This window comes from Mytilus californianus, unplaced genomic scaffold, assembly GCF_021869535.1.
Source record: "Mytilus californianus isolate M0D057914Y unplaced genomic scaffold, xbMytCali1.0.p SCAF_7, whole genome shotgun sequence".
NCBI lineage: Eukaryota > Metazoa > Mollusca > Bivalvia > Mytilida > Mytilidae > Mytilus > Mytilus californianus.
Window position 1 is genome coordinate 7,113,019 of NW_026262723.1, and position 23,401 is coordinate 7,136,419.

A 23,401-nucleotide genomic window follows, 5' to 3' on the forward strand; every position below is an offset into this window, starting at 1 on the left:
AAAATCCATGTTTTTATCAGAACTGCATATTGATAAAAAAAAAACCATAATGCAAAATGAAATTTGTTTTTTTCTAATTTTTTTGACTTGAGGATTTCAGTTTAAGCTAGAAATAACTGACTGTAATTTACTTTACTGTTTTTGTAATTCAAATTTAAAGAGTTACTTTTTTTAAAAGGTATTTTAACAATTTTTTCGTATTTTTTAAAATCTTTATTTTTCAAGACTGAATTTTTTTTACTTTAAACATGTTAAAATAATTTGCTTTATTTTGTATAATTCCACAGTTATAATTTTGTGCCTTAGTCATTAATGTTATTGTATGGGCTATATATGCTAAAATAATAATTCTTATTCAATATTGTGTGTAAGATCGATATTGATTTGACAACATTGAAATTTGTAAGAGGGGAGAACCACAGTTTCCTTGTCTGAATCTTCGGGACAATATTTTTGATAATTGAAATACGCATTTAACAGAGTTTGCGTTAATATTCATACATATTTGCTTCAGGACATCAAACTTCATGAAGTAATGCAAACCTCCAAATTGTGCCGAACTAACCTTATTCAAAGAGCATGTAAATAATATTTAGATTTGAACCACATTTCTTATACAAAGATGTCAAACAATATACAATATCTTATAGATTATGGCTGTGAATCATGACTAATCTTACCGAAAACTGCTTAAAATGGCCACTGATGGTCAAATTTATCTGGTTTCAAAGTATTTCAGTTATCTTCCTCATCATGCTTATTATTTTGCCTATTTTTTTACTAATTCTGTTTGTTGTTGTTGTTAAAGCCAGAAAAAAAATCTGGATTCAAACATGTTATTAATCCACAATTTTTGTTTGAAATTTTACCAATGATAATGGGTTATAAAGAATACCTTTCATCATTCACTGACTGAGGTAAAAACTTGGTGAGCAAAGCATTCAAAACTTTAGTATAAATGTTAGACATTCAAATGTGATAATAAAAGTATGTAGAAAAGTGAACATAATATCAAAATTTGCTTAGTGTCATTTGTAAAGACTTTGCTTAGTGTCATTTGTAAAGACAACACACTTAAACGATGGACAGGTTTTACAAATTTGAATAAAACATTAAAGAGATCAATGAACAAAGCTGCATAAGGGCTTCTTACTCAAATATCTAGAAATGAGGGTGACCATTCACATTCCTGAAGGTCAGATTGATTCTTGACTAATAAGTAGATTCAATGACAATAAAAAATAACATACAAACAAGCTATAGAAATGTATGCATTTGTTCCATCATCTTTATGAGAGAGATGTTACTAAAGCAAATAAAACTGATTAAACACTAAAGATCTTCCTCTTTTTCATTGCACAACTACACAGCTTATTTTACTTGAAGCACCTGAAAAATACATGGATAATGCATAAGAATAGTAATATTAAGTATTTCAAACAAGCTTGAACCAATCTTCATAAACTGTGTCAAGTATCTTAAACAATCCACCTGACTGTTTATGTATATATAATTGATCTTGGACAGATGGATGAACTGACTGGTGAACAGAAGGAAGACAATTACTTATAATCCTCCAATACACCAAACATATGTTGTAACCCATTATTTATAGTATTCGAAAAACACATCTAGACCAAAACACAAAAAAATAATCTTCAAGGTCAGGTGAACCCTTTCTGGTTGATGTGTAAACAATTATTCCATTAACCAAAAACAAAGTTGACCTATTGCTGTCAGTAATCGAGAAATGTATCTAATTTGAAAAATCATGGCATGGTTCAATGAACCATGTATATGTGGTCAAGGTAAGAAGAACTGCCAAATGGACATGTTCACTTTGCAAACACTTTACAGTCATGCCATACACCAACTATTAGTTGACCTATTGCATAGAGTATATGATAAATGGACTTAACTAAAAAAACTGAATAATGACCAATGAACCTTGAAAATGAGGTCAAAGAGAGATGAACACTTCTAAACATAAATGTTGACCTAAATAATACCAAACATTAAATATAATTGATCTTCTACTATTATTATCCTTTTTAGAAACACATCTTATCATAGAAACTTAGCATTCACCAATAAACCATAATGATCAGATCAAGGTCATATGAACCATGACGAACATGTCAAATTCAAGATAATCATGCCATGCAGACATGTACGCCTTAAAAAATATTCCATACACAAAATATAGTTCACCTATTGTTTATAGTATCTGGTACCAGACCTTATCATGAAAACTTAACCTTAATCACTAATCCATGTGGTCACAGTCAGGTGAACTCTGTCTGATGGACTTGTATATCTGTGAAGACTCTATGTACCAAATATAGTTGTTTCGTTACTCATAACTGAAAAATTCACTTAACTAAACAACTATAGCTTTTTAAGCAGTCATTGAGCCATGAACATAAGATCATGGACAGTATTCATATGCCAGATGGAAACTTCAGAACATAAGGCATCTGTGTATGTATATATTCATGATAAGAGGTTTCCAGGTATTTTTCCCTCTGAAATATAAAGCTTTATGCAAAGAACTATTGCTGTTGCCTCTGTTTCCCTATGATTCAAATTCTGGGACATTGTAATCCACAGGCACAATAAATAATTTGCTAAAACAAATTTACTCATTATTTTATGAGAGAACTTGATTCATGGTTTCAGGATCATGATGATAGGACTGTGTTTAACATCCTGTGCTGATGTGAGATGAATTTGAACTCTGCCTTGTGCTAGACCAACATGCTGAGCAAGAACTTTTAAATGCAACTTCACATAAGGTAAAAGTTTGTAAGAAGGCAGTCCGCCCTACCTGGGCACATTATCCTGACTTTAAACCAATCAGTATATGCTCTGACTACTAAATACTGTGTGCTTAGCAAAGGACATCAAATATAAATTTTCAAGTCTTTGGTTTGACCTGGCTCGGAATGGAGCCCACATTACCTGTAGCACTCATGGAGACCACCTAATTAGTGACTTTCAAAACTACTCAATAGAAAGTAATGATTAAAAAAAGTTTCATGACCTTATTAATGACTTTTGGTGCAAAAACCATCAAATGTATTAGAGAAATAATGTAAATTTATTGATCTTTGATATTGCTATGATTGTTAAACAGTTTAATTATTACACTTTCAGGAAATGCTGTAAATAAATGTTGCTACATGTGTACTAAAATTTCAGCTTAATATTTTTTGTGAAACCTGTCCTGTTACATTTTTCGCAATAATAAAAGCATCTGAAAGTTTTCTGAATTAACAGTAGAACAATATTGGAATAAATAATACCTTCTTTCCTGACAGCTAAATATGTGTCCTGAGATTTCTAATGAACAACTGAATCATCAAGTATGTTTTGAATTTTTCTGCTGATACACTTTTTACCAGTGTAAGCTAAAGTATTTTCCCAGATAAGAACATTTCTAGGGTAATGAAAACCTCATTCAAAACAGGTCTTATTCAATAAAAATGTTTTCAAAGATCAAATCAGAGTGAAAAAAAACTTTTATTAAAAACATAAATAAATTACATGAAAAACATAAAATAAAAATGTTCAATAATAAAAAATTAAAAAGGTAAACAAGGTTACGGAACATAGCTGGTACGCTTGCATCAACCATGTTCATAAATAAGCTTCTCAACAATACAGACAATATAAATTTTGTTTCTTATATATGCTTACAGAGGATTCATTAACATGTGTCTATTACAAATGTATAACTGATTAAAGAACAATCGCCCTAAATCCATGTCTTATGTTCTACCTAAGAATAGGGTAGTGGAATATAAGTCTGATGATAAATATGCTAAAATTCATATTTATTTTTAGGGTTAATTAGTTTTCCAAATTCATGTGCACTTTGTTTTTTCTAATGTTCCTGAGGAGAAAGGCCATCCATTTTCACTGAAGTTTTTATCCTGTATCTGATAACAATATTTAAGAATTAGACCCAGGTTAAAAATAGACCTCTTCTTTTTAACAATTTGTGTGAGCCCTATCATAATTTATTTTATAATTAAAAGTAATTAGTGATTATGTAATTCAAATTACACCATTGCACATGCCCTCTCTAATCTCCCTGGAAGTACTCTATATGCTTTAATTTTTCAACTTCACATGTAGGACATTGACATGTAGGATATACATATTTGCATTTCCATTTTAAGAGATTTTTCTGATTCCTGCATTTCTTTTTGAAAACATTGTAAGATATTGCAGGATCCTGGAATAATAAAGTCGGTATCAATGCTCTCTTTCCCAATGCTTGTGCCATGGATTGGTAACCTTTGCACAAAAGGCGATGAAACAAAGGAACAAATTCCTGTCCATTATCTTTACGTATATCAAGTTCTGGAAATAACTGTTCAAAATCTGTCTCAATTATTCCCAAATATGCAGCTACATCCACTAATGAAATAAGTTGATTTCTTGTAGTAGGAAGAGCCACACCATAGTTTATTCTATGTCTAAGATGCTGAAAACTTTCGAAATTTAATCCAGACAAATCAACTAAATAATAGTCCGTGTGATCATCTTTTGTCATGAAAAGTTCCGTAAAAAAACAACAAGTAAAGAACTTTGCATCAAACGGACCAAGACGGATCTCCTTCTCGTCAAATTTCACATGTATTTTACTGACAATAGTCTGCCTCATGTCTGTGAAGTGAAAAGAATAAGAATTATCAAGCTTGTCCAGGTACATATTGTTTTGTTAGCCAATTTTACACCCATGAAATTGTTCACACAAATCATGTTTCTTACAAACATATCACCATGATCACAGGCTTTTTCTTGTTTTTGCTTTAATGAATCAATCTTCAATGTCACAGCCATTTTAACAGCTTTAATAACTTTAGTTATATCTCGGTCGTTCACTCACTCACTCACGGTCAGTGAAGATATTCCATTCATTGATTTGATAAAGTCTTATGTACCTAATTATTTTGTCAGTCAGAGGTCAGAAATGAAAAAAAATTTCCTTATTATAACAAATTCACATTATTTCCCTCTGTCTATAACATGTATAAATTCTGTGAAAATTCCTTAGACAAGTAAATAATGAAATATTGAAAAATTGTAAGACAGTCTGCTGTGATTATGAAGGCTCACAGAAATTTATCATGCCATTTGAAAATGAGTCCCTTGAAAGAGATAACATTCATTCATTGAATTAAAGACTTTTAACATATCATATATATTGACCATTCTCATGATTAACTGAATACTTTTAACATATCGACAGATTTGTAATGATCCACTGATTTATTGCTATTTGTTAAAGATTCAGATGCAAATATAACACATTTATTCAGGAAGAGAACAGTTTTAAACAAGCAATTACAAACTATTGTTGGGTTATTGCAAACTGCTACAGTACAATTTTCTGGGACATTATTACCATAAAATTTTTGGGCATCATTACAACATTAGACCACTTTACAGATTTTGTAACCCTTGATTTTATTAGTTACACTTTGAATTGACTGTTTGAATCTTATTTGCTGATCTAGATCTAGTTACTTGCCCAATCTTAATTGACTGTTTGAATCTTATTTGCTGATCTAGATCTAGTTACTTGCCCAATCTTAATTGACTGTTTGAATCTTATTTGCTGATCTAGATCTAGTTACTTGCCCAATCTTAATTGACTGTTTGAATCTTATTTGCTGATCTAGATCTAGTTACTTGCCCAACCTTAATTGACTGTTTGAATCTTATTTGCTGATCTAGATCTAGTTACTTGCCCAACCTTAATTGACTGTTTGAATCTTATTTGCTGATCTAGATCTAGTTACTTGCCCAATCTTAATTGCTGATCTAGATCTAGTTACTTGCCCAATCTTAATTGCTGATCTAGATCTAGTTACTTGCCCAATCTTATTTGCTGATCTAGATCTAGTTACTTGCCCAATCTTATTTGCTGATCTAGATCTAGTTACTTGCCCAATCTTATTTGCTGATCTAGATCTAGTTACTTGCCCAATCTTATTTGCTGATCTAGATCTAGTTACTTGCCCAATCTTATTTGCTGATCTAGATCTAGTTACTTGCCCAATCTTATTTGGCTATTTAATTTCTACATTCTTCATGTTCTTCAGTACATTATTTATAATAAGCATGATAAGTAGAATCTTTGTCAACAGGAATACATTACAGTTAGCTATAGGTTCTAGGATATATCTCCAAATCAACAAATTCTTCCAGACAGGAAGATCATCCGATACAAGCAATTCAAAAATTTGACATGTATGAGGGATATCAGACTTGTCAAAGTTAATAATATTATATGCATATATCATGGTTCTATAAATTTTAGAAAATTTTGCTTGCATTTATTATTTGCTGCTTTGAACAATGGACAAAAATGCGAAATTGATTATTGCGATTTCAGGAAAAGCTACTTACATTATGATGTTATCAAAATTTACAATACAACTACAACATGTACAAGTTTGTTTTTTTTGCAAAAGCTATCCTGTTGCAATTTTCTAAATGATGAAAACATTGCAAAAATGTCTAAACTTACAGTATATAATTATACATATTAATGCATGTAAAAAACAATTTAAATATAATTTACCTGGGAAAATGTCTGTATCGTCTAGACAACACACAACCATTTCACATGCATCTGTGCTATTTAATCTGTCAAAACATGAAACATAAAATATCATAAATGATAAATGAGAATCAAGTATTAATTAATGTTTTCATGTATCATTTAAAATACAATTCAAAAATCATAATCTCATTATAATTATAGATCAGCCCATATGAACCATGTGTACAAGTCAAAATTCACCTAAAGTATAAAAATAAGGAGATGTGGTATGATTGCCAAACAGACAACTATCCACCAAGGTTCAAATGAAGTGGATGAAAGCAATTATAGGCAACAGTATGGCCCTCAACAGTGAGAAAAACCCATACTGTATAGTCGGCTATAAAAGGCCCCAAAATGTTACCTTTTTGGGACAAGCACCCATAAAGATAAGCATCTACATGACAATGTTAAAAATGTTTTCCACACACATCTTTTTAGTCAACAAAAAATGTATATGAGACTCTAAAAAAATGGATTCATGTGTAATAAACCATTTTGTGTAAGTATGTATTTGTGATAAATTTCGAAAAAGTGTAATGTATCATTAGTAGATTTATATGAAAACCAGCATGTCAAGATAGATTTTGGTACTGTAAAACATCATACAAATATTCATGGTTATTTATTGAGTAGGTTCGCTACAAATATTAAAATCCTGGAAGTTTCACAATCCACTGAACAGAATCTGTCCTAAATAAGTCTGGCACATTCTGACCTTATTAAGTCTAAAAATGATATCATTTCTTTGTAAAAATGCATAATTTGACTTGCAGGAGTCTTTGAATATTCTGACTTGTTTATGTCAAGAGCTCGGACTGTATACATGGTATATATATAGTCTAAATAAAATTATATAAAAAAAAAAAAAAAATCATTTTGCTTACGGTACCTAAATGTACCTACCCTATTTTTTCTAATGAGAGACAGGAAACAAGTACATATTTTTTTTTAGCCTTTAAACATACCTGAACATAACAGCTGAACACTGTGATCCTACTTTAGCTTTTAAACATACCTGAACGTAACAGCTGAACACTGTGATCCTACTTTAGCCTGATAACTAACCTGAACCTAACAGCTGAACACTGTTATCCTACTTTAGCCTTTAAAGTTTAAACATACCTGAACGTAACAGCTGAACACTGTGATCCTACTTTAGCCTTTAAACATACCTGAACCTAACAGCTGAACACTGTGATCCTGCTTTAGTCTCATATCTAACCTGAACATAACAGCTGAACACTGTGATCCTACTTTAGCCTTATAACTAGCCTGAACCTAACAGCTGAACACTGTGATCGTATTTTAACCTTAAAACTAACCTGAACCTAACAGCTGTACACTGTGATCCTACTTTAGCCTTATAACTAACCTGAACCTAACAGCTGAACACTGTGATCCTTCTTTCTTTTCAAAGTCTTTCACTGTTCCATAAGAAGCAATAAGATCTTGTAAAACAGAAATGTCACAATCTACTGGAAGACCATCAAGCTGAATAACTGAATCACCATTCAATTTCCATGACACACCTGCATGATTTGATGGTCCATGACCATTTTGTTGGCAAGCATTAGAATCCATTTGACTCAAATTAGTCTTTTTGCATTTGTTGCTAACTTGTTTATCAGTTTGATCTGTGTCAGTGTTGTGTTTATTTATATCTGGATAATTACTATGAAAACATTTTGCTCTCACTACATCTCTTTTCTTCTTTTTACCTTTCCGACTAATCTTTTCAAAGCTTTCACTAATCTCACTTTCATCTTTATCAGAAGTAGCTGAAGTTCTTTGATTTTCACTCTCAGTTTTTGATAATGACAATGTGGAATGATCAATATTAGGACTAGAAGAGGAATGATCAATATCAGGACTAGAAGAGGAATGATCAATATCAGGACTAGAAGAGGAATGAGTATTGCCACTGATGGCATTATTAGACACATTTCCCTGAGCTTCAACGATACCATCACCTGGTAATGTGAGATCAAATTTGGCATGAGGTAGAATATCACAACCTTTAACCTTGTTGCTAGTTGACAAGGTAGTTTCAGATTTATCACATGGTAAAAGTGACTCGGTAGAAACTGACACATCTGTATCATCAGAATCTGTCCAAGTTTCATCATTTTTACTGTTAGAAACGTAAATTTCATCACTAGAATACCAAATTCCACCTTGTGCTTTAGCCTCTACAACTAAAGGTGGAACTGGTTCTTTTGCACTTTGAGAAAATCCTCGGTTAGATGCTTCAGATACTGAAATGTTTTCAAAATCCTCTAAACTCAAGTTGTCCATTTCTGCTTCAAGTTTGTTAAAATATTCATCAGTTTTCTGTCTTAAATCTGAGATCATTTCAATATTTTGTTTATTTTCCAGATAATCTTCTTTTTTTTTATTATTTTCCTTGTATGAATTACTGTCCATTTCTAAACTGTCATCTTTAAATGATACATCTTCAAACTGAGCCTCTTCAGTAAATTCGTCCTTCCAAGAGTCCATGAGAAATTTGGCCATATCTTTAAAATTTGTTCCATTTTTGGTATCCACAGTTTTTCTTGTTTCTTCAAGAGTTTGTTGTTCACTTTCAGATTTTGCAGACAAATGTGGAAAATCTGATGTCAGAATAAGAGGTTTTGACTTTGGTTTCCTTAATTCATTTTTCCAGCTGGGACTTCTATGTGATAAGCCAACATGATATATTCTTTCATCTGCACTACTTTCAGACTGAAAATAAAAAATAGATAAATAACACTTTAACTTTCATGCTGAATTATACATAGTCTTCAATTACATCTTCCTGCCATGTCACGAAAATTATGAACTGGTCAGGCAGCTACACTATACATACATTTCAATTATTATTAACCAATTTAAACTTTCACTTAGTTATTCATATTTTGATAATTGATGCGTGGTTAGCTTTTTTCAGTTGCATATATTATTCAATAATACATTATTTAAGTCTTAATCATTAATAGATGTGTGATTTGTTTTCCTCAATTATTCATTGCCTAAAATTCAATCATATGTATTTCCATGTGCATTTGGGCTTATTTTTCTTTGTTTTTTCATTGTTGGAAATTGAATTGTTATGTTTTCATAATTCATGTGTGGATCATCTGTTTCAGTTCTTCATTGAATGAAATTCAATCGTTTAATAACTCAAATAATTGTGATTTCACTTATACCTTAATTGTGAAAGGTAAACATGTTTAAGAAAATATTAGAAAGAGTGATAAGATTAGTATCAGAGTTGGATTATCTACCCTTGAACACATATTGAATGATGAATACGAAACAAACTATATACAGTACAAAAAATTAAGTTCACTGTGAATGTGATGGTGTTTGATTCACTTTTAGGCCAAAAAATAAAAGTTAGATTGTTTGATGTTGCCTACCTACCCAACTCAAAACATGAACAAGATATGGACAATGCCCCCCCTCTGCCTTTTTTTCTGCTCTGCCATATGCATGAGTATAGTTCCACATATTTTAGATTTGACAAACAATGATGTTGGCATACAACTTGAAATTGTTACGCTGTCTGTAAGACACAAATGATGCCCCCGCCTGACCAAAAAAATGAACATCCTACAAAATATTAAAGCTGTACCTCCAAAACTGTAGGAGGAGATAGCCGGACAAACAATGTATCCTACTCCAGAGGGACGAACGGACAGATGGACGGACAGGGGTAAATTAATATGCCCCTCAACATTTTGTCGCAGGGGCATAAAAAGGTAGCCTGTAGAAAAATTTATGACACAAGATTTTTTCCTGCTCTTATGTTGTTTTCTTGTTTAAAACATGTAACTTAAGTTGTTGGCCAAAACAAATAAAATCCCTACCTACCCACCCAACCGGTAGGCAACATCAAACAAGGAATTTGTTAAAGGTGGCCTGAAATATCTCTCTTCCTAGCTATATAGGTAATATTTGACAGCAGGGCTCTTGCCACTGGGCAACTGGAGCAAAAAAAGTCACCTTCCTGTCCCTTACTTCACTTTTCCTGATCGCCAAAATTGATATCTAGTTGCCCGGATGTTTCTTGACAGCCACTTTCAGTCGCTTTTATCATATTTAAGATATACAAAGTAAATGATCTTTGACAAGGGATTTGGAAAGGAATATTATGTTTTTAGTGCAATAAATGGATAAACCATTACCTTAAGGCAATTTCAATCAGTTATCATTAAGTAACAAATTTCTTTTGTAGAAAATAATCTTTTGATGTACCCTGGAGTGTCGGAAGTGAAAAAATACTTCGATTTGCATATTTGTTTGCATGAAAATTTGTTTCTTTGAAATGACATACAATCAATCTACATAGTTAATGCTTTCAACAATTTTTAAAGAAATAAATTGTCTATATCTTTAAATTCCCAATGAAAAATTGCTGACCTGTTACATGTACATCAACTTGGTAAAAATGGAAAGTTGTTTATGACAAATAATCTGAATCAACTGGTACTGTAACATGGTATTCTCAGACATGATTTGAACAATACAAAAAAAAAATAAATAAATAGAATACAAAAGGCAAGATATATCATTGTAAAAACTAAACATTAAAGTGTTGTGAGGGAACAAGCACATCTCTTTAAAGTCTCACCACTTTTCCCTATCAGTTTCAAAAAAAGAAGTCACTTTATGATCCTGAAGTAGTATGATCTATGTGACAGAGTAACAAACCATTGTGCAAAGTCTTCAATCAGAGGGAAAACCAAAAATGTTTAAATTGGGGCATCATCTGCAATTAGCATTTTTATTTTTAACTAAGTCAAGCTATTTGTTGGAGGAAGGCGGCCGAGATTTGAGATGAGCATTAGGACATGTTGATTGTATTCACTAGGTACCAATTTTCTCAGATTTTGTTGGTATAGAGGAACTATGTATCAAAATGTTCAATGAAGTATAAATTTTTTATAGGCTTGAAAGCTAACTTTGGCAGCTTGTATGCTAACTTTGGCAGCTTGTATGCTAACTTTGGCAGCTTGTATGCTAACTTTGGCAGCTTGTATGCTAACTTTGGCAGCTTGTATGCTAACGTTGGCAGCTTGTATGCTAACTTTGGCAGCTTGTATGCTAACTTTGGCAGAACCACAAAATACAATTTTTCTTCAAACCTACAAAATTGGTTCCCATGAAAACAAATGAATCCACTGTATATGCACTATCATAAGAAAGGTCAAATGTATAAAATGCTTTTTTTTTCAACAGGGAGAACAATCAGTCCACCCTTGTGCTGTCATGATTTGCTTTTCATGGGCATAATCTTTTAATGAATAACTAATTTTAAATAGAAAAGCCTTGCACAGTTTGTTTTATCATACTTACTGCTGAATCTACACTCCTTCCAACAGGAGGAACATTCTGTGATACAATCTGTCTACATTTAGCTCTGCCTCTTCCTAGCGATCTCTTCTTTATTTCACTTTCTGCCACTCCCAAATGCCTTTGAAAGTCAACCTTATAAAACATGAAAAATTATATAACTTTGTTATTTGTTTATCATGTTTATGTATTCATTTAAGAAGGGGTGATCCTAATTTGGCAAATTCCCGACAACTTCAAACCGAGTGATTTTCTTCAAAAATGAACATGATGAATAATGTGGACACAGTTTCTTTTAACTGACAAGTGACATTACAAGGATAGAAATGTAAAATGTCAGTTGTACGTGTTAAAATTGAGAATGGAAATGGGGAATGTGTCAAAGAGACAACAACCCAACCAAAGAGCAGACTTCATGTAATTGTTGTATGAAGTAGAAGTCATTTTTGTCAACATTCTGTTAAAAAGACCAAAGTGTCATACACCTTGCAACTCTTAAAATTCCAAGGACCCTGTATTGCTACATTGTATATATAAAATTGATACAATGTATTTATACAATTTCTAGTTTCCGGCAAAAATGCACAAATATGGATAATAAATTAATCATCATTCCAGAGCAAAAAAATCCTTTACCTATATCATGTTTATGATGACTTATTCTTAAATCTTATTTTTCTTATCATTCTGGTTATATACAGTTTCCCTCTCAAGTATAGCTACAGTTTCCTCTAAAAACTCAAAAATTGGTAGAATTCATCATTCAAGGGCAATAACTCCTTTGGACCTACTGGCGATTTTGGCCATTAAAACCTATTTGTAGTTATCGTCAAATTGTACATTTTCCCTTTGATCTAACTGCCATGTTTATGTTATCGTCCATCCTCATCAATTTATCAATGATATGCACCCAACTTTATTCATACAACCAAACAACTTCCACAAAATTTTGTACACATAAAAATAGTTTGACTAACTATTTCACTGTGTACAATGTGTGTAGCATAACCAACGGATATAGGTACCCCTGAAGCAGCAGAAAAAACAATTGTGAAGTCAGGTAGGGTCAAATCTTCTTATTTTCATTATATTCTACGTTTTGCTGACAAGTAAAGTTTTGTTATACTGATTCATAATACATTAGCTAGTATTTAGGGCTGATTGTGATTCTTGATTGGCTTTCTCTCTCTTCAAATGTCAGAATCGGACTGGGTGGTACCTGTTCAAAAAAGCATATAACAAGTTCAAACTTGTTAAAAACACATTTTATCCTTCCATTATTCCATGTATTCATTTGACGTCTTTGAAGAACAAAGTTATATCATATGTAAGCTTGAACAACACTGTATTCCGAAAATAAACTATTGTTTTCACATAGCAGCCTTGCTTAATTAATTTTCTTGCTAATAAATTCAGTATCAAAAACAAAAATGCCATTAATCTATATATCTTGTCTTGCTGAAATTTTTTTTTCTCTCTATTTGCTACAGTTTCCACAAAAAAAAAAAACAAGGGTAAAAATCTTCATTCTACACAAAATGTTCTAGGTAAATGATGATATTTTCCCATTTTTGTTTTTTCTTCTTCCTATTTCTCAGTCATGTCAGTAGTAACACAGTATTTACATATACATTGTATCTCAACTTATATGTTATGAATGTGCATGTTCACATTATTCAGACTTGCTAAATGGTGATCGTGCTAAAACTAAGCATTGAAGAACATACCTGTACCTGAGGGGTAGTATCAACATAATATCTGGGCAAGAAATCTAACAAATATAAACTGCCAATCAATCAAATGTACATGTATATTTGTTTGCCTAAGATGTAGCGTTCACATATTACTTGCTATAATACCTTCTTTTTATGAATGACTTTATAACTTGGAAGTCTTGGCATCATAACAGACTGACGTAACCGTCCTCTCGCACAGGAAATACAAATAATTTCTTCTTCACTGTCAGAACTGCCATACATAACATCATGTAAAAAAAAGTCATCCATTTCTGGAGAAATGAATGGTTCCATTCTTTTATATCTTTCTGCAAGTCTACAAATAAATGTTCATATTCAGTTCAGTGATATTGTTTACATGTGGCCAAGTATTCAGTAAGGTTTTACCAGTATGTAATGTTCATATTGTTTACATGTGGCCAAGTATTCAGTAAGGTGTTACCAGTATGTGATATTTTACAAAGAAAATAAATCAAACAATTTTGCTGTATTCCTGGGTTTTTATGGTAGAAATTTTATTGAAGTAAGTATTTTTCAATTCTAACAATCTAAAATATAGTGAAATGTTCTGAAAATCAGAGAAAGTTTCATTTTGGACCCTTTGGACCTTGATGTGGACCAATTTAAAAAGTGGTCTAAAATCCTAAATCTAAATACACGGTTAGATTCAGCATAATAAACATGATAAAGAACCCCAAACATTCAAGACTTTGAATTAAACCCCATTGACAGTCTTTGCGCTCAACCACATGCCCATCAGCCCAGGCTTGTAAAACTTCTGTCCGGCCTGTAAAAATCATCTTCACAGGCCTGTATACATGATATAATTTAACTAAAATTTTCTTAAAATTCAGCTTTGGGCCTTTAGATTCAAAAGTCTATTGTGAAGAATGTCATTGAAATTGCTTAAGAAATAAGCAATTTATACAAAGTATTAAAAAAGTAATGTTTTTCATTGTTTTTGGCTTCTTTTTCCATGTTTTCACAAATAGTTAGAGCCATCACCCCCAAAATCAATCCCAACCTTCCTTTTTTGGTATGGAACTTTGTGGTACAATTTCATAGAGATCCATAGACTTACAATGACTTATACTCAAGTTTTGTCGGGAAACATGAAAATCCTATTTTTTTCCCCTTTTTGGCTTTTAATTTCTAATCGGTTTGGGCCATAACCCCCAAAATCAATCCCAATCTTCCTTTTGAGATATGGAACCTTGTGGTATAATTTCATAAAGATCCATACACTTATACTCAAGTTATTGTCTGGAAACCTGATGTCTTTAGATGACGACAACAACGAAGCTGACAACATAACATATATGAACGCAAAAAATTTGCGGTTGTATAAAAACTCAATATTGGAAATCATAAAGTTTGAAAAGAACGAAAATAAAGAAAATATTTAAATATACGTCGAACCAACTGAGACATTTTGTATCCCTCTGTGTCAAGTTCTCCTTAAATTCAGAGCATTGAAATATTTTGAAATCAATCATTTAACTTTAAGCTCAGCCCAATTCTTAAAACGTGAACATGTCTGAAGATTGACCAATAAGCAAGGAAATAAAAGATCAAAATATTTGTAGTGGTCTACACTGTTGGAGGAACATGCATATATATTCATTGAAAAGTGACAATTTTCTTGCTCTGAATGGAATAATCTAAAATATCTTCTTAAATTGAAGTAAAATATAATATATACATGTATAAAAATTCCAGTAAATGGACTAAAAAAATGTTCAAGCTTGACATTGAAAGAAAAAAATCAAAAATGTCAGACAAACAGACACATATTAGAGGACATAAGTCATTGTAAGTACATGAAGTATCTAAATGTAATTTAAACATGAACATTTTGTTTTCAGGCTAACTTTATTAATTTTCCAAGAAACCAAAATACATTAAATATTTTAAAATTCAATTTTTAATAAAAAATCTTATTGAGGGGATTTAATAAATATGTTGGACAAAGGACATATATGTTTGGAGACTATTGTATTTATATTGGACAGACAAACTAAATCAAGAGATATTCCAAACATAAATGAAGTAAACATGAGGTCAATTCATGACTTATTAACAGGGGAGGTACATGAGGTATTAAGGGTCGTATTATAAGTGGATCAATGGGAAAATTTCTCAACAATTGGACAGACAGATGGTCAAATATTTTCTGGAAGAAAAATTGAGTGGGAAATATTGATTGATTGATTGTTATGAAGTAAAGACAAAAAATAAGAAAAGTATCCTGAATATTTATAACTTTAGGTCATATTTCAATAAAACAAGAGTGCACAAGCTGAAATGTCTCGCCTTCTTTACTAATCACTGATATTATGTTGATAGTCCTAAATATAAAGCTTTATTACAACTGTCACATAAACTTAACATTAACCAAAAAAACTAAACATTGACCAATGAACCATGAAAATGAGGTCAAGGTCAGATGAACCATGCCAGGCAGGCATGTACAGCTAACGATTCTTACATACAACAAATATAGTTGACCTATTGCTTATAGTTTTAGAACAGACCAAAACACAAAAACTTAACACTGAGCAATGAACTGTGAAAATGAGGTCAAGGTCAAATAAAACCTGCGCGACTGACATATAGATCATAAATTATTTCCATACACCAAATATAGTTGACCTATTGCATATAGTATTAGAAAAAAAGACCAAAACTCAAAATCATAACTTTGACCACTGAACCATGAAAATGAGGTCAAGGTCAAATGACACCTGCCAGGCAGACATGTACATCTTACAATCATTCCATACACCAAATATAGTAGACCTATTGCATACAGTATAAGAAAAACAGACCAAAACACAAAAACTTAACTATAACCACTGACCCATGAAAATGAGGTCAAGGTCAGATGACACCTGCCAGTTGGACATGTACACCTTACAGTCCTTCCATACACCGAATATACTTGACCTGTTGCTAATAGTATCTCAGATATGGACTTGACCACCAAAACTTAACCTTATTCACTGATCCATGAAATGAGGTCGAGGTCAAGTGAAAACTGTCTGACAGGCATGAGGACCTTGCAAGGTACGCACATACCAAATATATTTATCCTACTACTTATAATAAGAGAGAATTTAACATTACAAAAAATGTTAACTTTATTTTCAAGTAGTCACAGAACCATGAAAATGAGGTCAAGGACATAGGACATGTGACTGACGGAAACTTCGTAACATGAGGCATCCATATACAAAGTATGAAGCATCCAAGTCTTCCACCTTCTAAAATATAAAGCTTTTAAGAAGTTAGCTAACGCCGCCGCCGGATCACTATCCCTATGTTTACTCATACATGTCATAATTGTTTAAGGAAAAAATATGGAGAAAGACTCAAAGTGGAATTTTTACTGATTTGCCAACGGTTGATTTTTTTATAATTGTATGCAATGAAATTTATTTCATTATAAAAATATGGATATGTGGTATGACTGCCAATGAGACAACTAATAAACCAGAGTTCAAACGAAGTGGATGTAAGCAATTTATGTGTTTACATATATATGGTTTATGTGCTCACCTTTTTGAAAATCCATGACTTTAACTTGGCTGGTAAATGACAAATTTATACAAAATTAGGCCTGATATAAAGCACTCTACAAGATCACCAAAAAAGCAAAACAATTTATTACATTGTAATTCATGATTTATGAAATATCATAGATATTTCAATAAAATAAAAGGGAGACATCAAATGATCACTTTTTTTTAAAAAGCAAAACTATATACTTCTTAATCATTTATAATATTTTGATTTCATTTTTATCAATTTTGTTTTACATCTCTATATGTTTTGACCTTTATTGACACCCAAGAATATATTATAACTGTCCGCAACTTGTGGGTTGTGCTAAAATGTGAAACAAAATCAAAACACAATGAACAGAACAAAACAACAGAAACAAAAATTTGACAAAAAGAAATGAAACGAAATACATCATGTTTGATATACTTACTCCAAAAAGGTCTCAAACGTAATGGAATGTTACTGACATCCTCCGAAAAGGTAAAAGCTTATAGCTATATATAGACAAACTGTTTATTAGGTCACATATATATCTTATTAGTCTAAACTTTAAAATAAACTGAGATTATAAATATTTCTAGGACAGACAAACTTAAGAACAAAACTCTTTATCTAACTATTCTTAATAACTACACCTTTTCATTCTCTTCCATTAACATGATTAAAAACATAATCACAAAAGCATGAAGAGTACACGCTGAAATGTCTCGCCTGCTTTACTGACCATTGATTTTATGTTGATAGTCCTAAATATAAAGTTTTCTACAATTATCACATAAACATAAACATGATCCAAGATATGGGGTCAACACATGGTCAAGATCAGACAAACGAAGCCAGAAATACATGTACACCTAACAATCATTCATACGCAGACTATAGTTGACCTATCGCTTATAGTATACAAGAAGCAGACGAAACTCCGAAAAATTGACCAATGAACCGTGCAAATGAAGTCAAGGTCAAATAAAACCTGACATGTACAAATAAAGACTGACATGTACATTGTAAAATATTTCCATACACCAAATATTATTGAAACAGTGCAGGCACTCATACCACATCTTCCTATATCTACATACAGTTTTAGAAAACAGACCAAAACACAAAAACTTATCTTTTACCACTGAACCATGAAAATGAGGTCAAGGTCAGATGACACCTAACAGCTGGACATGTACACCTTACAGTCAGGGGTAATACTTATACAAGTAATGGTCAATTACTTGAAGATGTAAGTAATATTTACTTGTATCATGTGTATAGGGAAATTGGAAAGATTTTTATTTTATTTTCAAGGTTTGAATTATCTCCCCTTAATCTTCTCCAAAAAATTACTTATACAAATTTGTTTTACAACCCCTTAAACACTGTTAAATTCTCAAGTTTTGTAAGGTCAAAACATGACTAAGCAGATTTTTTCTGGGTAGTTAATTAATTTCTAATTAGAGTTCAACCTTTTACCTCAAAAACTAAACAAAGAATCTATTGCACACTATGTTAAGTAACTGTGCAAGGACTTCAAAATTTGTTCCCTGCAGGCTTGTAAATGAGCAGTATTTTGCAGAAAACAGACAAAGGAGATTTTCATTGTCCATGAAATTATACTCTTATGAATAGTAAAGATAGCTATTAATGACAGACAATAAAACACTTACCGGTAATTATGGCAATTTAGTCAAAAGAAATTCAAGAAAAGAAGAATATAAGACTTTTTTTACTTCTATAAGTAAAAAAAAATCTGAATGTCTAAGGGATATAACTCTACCTCCTAGATAATTTACCTGTACAAGTAAATAAAAATCACTTGTATTATAAGTAGTACATGCATTACCCCTGCCTTACAAACCTTTCATACACCAAATATAGTAGATCTATTGCTTATAGTATCTGAGATATGGACTTGACCACTAAAACTTTACCTTGTTCACTGATCCATGAAATCAGGTCAAGATCAAGTGAAAACTGTCTCACAGGCAGGAGGACCTTGAAATGTATGCACATACTAAATATAGTTACTGTATCCTATTACTCATAATCATAATAAGAGAGAAATTAACAAATACAAAAAAATCTATTTTTAGGTAGTCACTGAACCATGAAAATGAGGTCAAGGAAAATGGACATATCACAGACAGAAACTTCATATTATAAGGTATCTATATACATAAAGTATGAAGCATCCAGGACTTCTACCTTCTAAAATATTAAGCTTTTAAGTAGTTAGTTAACACAGCCTTGTGCCACAAAGGTTAATGCATTTGGTAAAGTTGTGTTTAGAAATCAAACAATTGACTATTTTAAAACGCTTAATTTTACAGGATTTGGACTCATCACAGGTTTGTTTACAACAAGAGTGACTCGATGGATGAGGCTAGTGGATTAAGAACAGCTGGTCTTTCAGGAACATATAATTCCACCTTTCTTTTTCTTCTTCCTTTGGGTTTTTTGGGGTGTGTGTTGCTTAATTATCAACTTTCTGTTGTTTTAGTTGACTGTTATCACTTTTTTTATTTCTCCTGTAGGGTCTCACTAATTAGCGACAAGAAGCGTCAAGTAGCAACAAGAAGCGTCAAGAAGAATAAATTTAGCGACAAGAAGCGACAAGAATAAAATTGAGAATGGAAATGGGGAATGTGTCAAAGAGACAACAACCTGACCATAGAACAGACAACAGCAGAAGGTCACCAACAGGTCTTCAATGCAGCGAGAAATTCCCGCACCCGGAGGCGTCCTTCAGCTGGCCCCTAAACAAATATATATACTAGTTCAGTGATAATGAACGCCATACTAAACTCCAAATTGTACACAAGAAACTAAAATTAAAAATAATACAAGACTGACAAAGGCTAGAGGCTCCTGACTTGGGACAGGTGCAAAAATGCTGCGGGGTTAAACATGTTAATGAGATCTCAACCCTCCCCCTATACCTCTAGCCAATGTAGAAAAGTAAACGCATAACAATACGCACATTAAAATTCAGTTCAAAAGAAGTCTGAGTCTGATGTCAGAAGATGTAACCAAAGAAAATAAACAAAATGACAATAATACATAAATAACAACAGACTACTAGCAGTTAACTGACATGCCAGCTCCAGACTTTAATTAAACTGATTGAAAGATTATGTCTTCATCATATGAATATCAGGCACAATCCTTCCCGTTAGGGGATTAGTATCATACCATCATAACATATATGAGAAGAACACAACCCGTGTCATGCCAACAACTGGTTATTAAATAAATGTGTTTAGTGCCTATGCAAAGACCCTATAAGTGAATCAATATTAACGCCAAATTATGCAATCTTTAATGACCTGACAACAGTATCGTAACTATATCCCTTCTTAATAAGTCTATTTAAAGGTTTTGTTAGCTTCAGAGGTGAATACTGACATTTTTGTGCTTTAAGACTATTTAGCAACAAGAAAACTGAAAAAAAATATTATAAGAATAAATATATTAAAAAAAATATGCATTGACAGCAATAAATTTAAGAGATTTTCATATTTTTTTTATTATATTGATAGATGAAGAAATTAGTCAAGATAACATTTGGAGGTTTGCCTGTGATCTGAACAATTTCTTTCAAAGAATTAATATTGATGACAGCTTGCATATATCATCAGCAATATTCTGTTTGTTTTTAATAGGATAGGTACCTATGTATTCTGCTATTGCTTTATTCATGGTTTCAAGAGAATGGCCAGGCATTTTTTCAAACCAGCGGATTATTTTCTTGTAAGAATTACTTCTTTTCATAGAAGCATATATAATGACGCTTAAGGATGAACAAATTAGAATGATGGTTGGAGTAAAGGACGTGTGTCCCTTTTTGTATTGCTACAATAACCATGATAACATTCAATTAACACCTATAACTTTGTACACGCGTCAGACTATACAACTTCACGCGCCAGAATATACAATAATTGTAAATAGTGAGCAACTGTTGAACACTCAACATGCTCAACATTGTCGTTAATTACCTTTAATCTTCAATCAACTTTAAACTATGCATAAACATCATACATATCGTTTGATAAGTCAATACCCAAATAAAATATTCACGTTTTAGTATCATTATCTTTTCTGGACACTGATTCACTTATAATGCATTTTGCATGCAGTCAGTTTATTATATTTTAGACAAAGAGAGTGTTAAGAAATTTATAAAATAAATATATTATTGTTCTAAAACACAAGAACATGTAAAAATTAATATCATACTATGACAGGGAAATTTCTATATTTATCAATATCTATCAATATATATTTAAAAAAAATGAAAATCACTTTACTTTCCGTATATTAAAATAAAAATTTGTAAGGGTTCCGCTGAACCCAGTGTCTCGCCTACTTTTGGTGTTAATCGCAGGCTCAACAAAAATGAGGAAAAAAATTAATAAAAATATTCCTCTCTATACTATCTTTTGATTGTAAGTAGCTTCTGTCCAAGTTTGGTAAAAATCCAGGATAATTTATGAATCTAATAAATGTTTTAAAAACTTAAACTGCAGAATGTATGTAATGTTGACTGGAAGAAAAACTAAGTCCATTTATAAGCAAAATACGGAAAAAATGGAACAAAATTTTATCAAAATTTCCTTCTAGATACTAGCTTTTGATCATAAACAAGCTTCTGTCCAAGTGTGGTACAAATCCAGGATAGTTTAAGAAAGTTGTTAAAATTTAAAAACTTTAACCACAGAGTGAATGTAATGTTTCCTGGCAGAAAAACTAAGTCCATTTAAAAGTAAAATACGGAAAAATGGATTTTTTTTTTACAAAATTTACTTCTGGATACTATCTTATGATCATAAACAAGCTTCTTTCCAAGTTTGGTAGAAATCCAGGATAGTTTAAGAAAGTTATTAAAATTTTAAAACTTTAACCACAGAGTGAATGTAATGTTAACTGGCAGAAAAACTAAGTCCATTTATAAGTAAAATATGGAAAAATAGAATTTTTTAAAAAAAAATTTACTCCTGGATACTATCTTATGATCATAAACAAGCTTCTTTCCAAGTTTGGTAGAAATCCAGGATAGTTTAAGAAAGTTATTAAAATTTCAAAAACTTTAACCACAGAGTGAATGTAATGTTTCCTGGCAGAAAAACTAAGTCCACTTATAAGTAAAATACGGAAAAAATGGAATTTTTTTTTTACAAAATTTACTTTTGAATATAATCTTATGATCATAAACAAGCTTCTGTCCAAGTTTGGTAGAAATCCAGGACAGTTTAAGAAAGTTATTAAAATTTCAAAAACTTTAACCACAGAGTGAATATTTGTGGACGCCGCCGTCGCCGACGACGCCGATGACCACGCCGACGGAATGTAGGATCGCTATGTCTCGCTTTTTCGACAAAAGTCGAAGGCTCGACAAAAATGTCAATGCATATTTTTTAATATATTTATTTTAATAATATTTTTATTAAGTTTTCTTGTCGCTAAATTTTTTCTTCGTGTCGCTTCTTGTCGCTAAAATTCTTCTTGTCGCTAATTAGTGAGACCGCTACTGTATTTACCTCGAGATTATCACATGATTATAGTTTTTATTGTTATTTTTAGTTCATTGAATTATATACAAAATTATCCTTTCCTACTAAGATTTCCATGAACCATTACCTTTTTGGAGAATGTCACTCATGTTTTACGTTTGAGAACTTTTAGATGAAAGTCTATCAAACATCATATATTTAGTTTTGTTTAAAAATCATTTCATTTTTTGTTTCATTTTGTTTTGTCAACTTTTCGCTTCATTCATAATGTGTTTCGATTTCGTTTCTCAGTTTAGCATAAGAAGCCTAAGTTTGTATATATCTGATTACCGAAAGTTATGGAATAAATCAAACAGACACCGTAAATGAGTTCATAAATTAAGGTAGAAACTGACAACAGGCACTAGACAGCCAGACGTTCTATCATGTCTATCAATAATAATAAAATATGGTCAATGCATACACATTGATAGAGGACTGTCTTTCTGTTCAAAATTTATCATTCTTTATCACATAAGATAGCTTACACATAAATATGAGGAAGGAAGTACAAATCAGTATTGTGTAGTTGTTGTCTTGCTGAATACCTAAACTTTTTTACTTTAAAATTCTAACCGGAAGTCGTCTGAAGAAAAATA

The 23,401-nt window shown here is 31.7% G+C and overlaps 1 protein-coding gene across 2 annotated transcripts; it reads right to left on the bottom strand.

The window, feature by feature from the left end:
* Positions 1 to 481: 481 nt before the first annotated feature.
* LOC127708968 (uncharacterized) lies at positions 482 to 23,375 on the bottom strand. Of its 2 annotated transcripts, none has more exons than XM_052214199.1 (6): positions 23,291 to 23,375; positions 13,819 to 14,011; positions 11,963 to 12,094; positions 7,995 to 9,346; positions 6,599 to 6,663; positions 482 to 1,389 (listed from the first exon to the last, which is right to left on the bottom strand). In XM_052214199.1, exons 2-6 carry the CDS (start codon positions 13,987 to 13,989, stop codon positions 1,352 to 1,354), a joined length of 1,758 nt encoding a protein of 585 aa, XP_052070159.1. In that variant the 5' UTR covers positions 13,990 to 14,011; positions 23,291 to 23,375; the 3' UTR covers positions 482 to 1,351. The 2 variants fall into 2 exon arrangements, with proteins under 2 accessions (XP_052070159.1, XP_052070158.1); XM_052214198.1 differs by lacking the exon at positions 482 to 1,389 and adding an exon at positions 3,510 to 4,674.
* Between the last annotated feature and the right edge of the window lie 26 nt (positions 23,376 to 23,401).

Coding starts and splice junctions, on each gene's coding strand:
- LOC127708968 (XM_052214198.1), bottom strand. CDS start 13,989: ATGGAACCATTCATTTCTCCAGAAATGGATGACTTTTTTTTACATGAT. Junction 9,347..11,962: donor GAAGGAGTGTAGATTCAGCA/GTAAGTATGATA, acceptor TTTTATTTTCAG/TCTGAAAGTAGTGCAGATGA. Junction 4,675..6,598: donor CGATACAGACATTTTCCCAG/GTAAATTATATT, acceptor TTCACTTCACAG/ACATGAGGCAGACTATTGTC.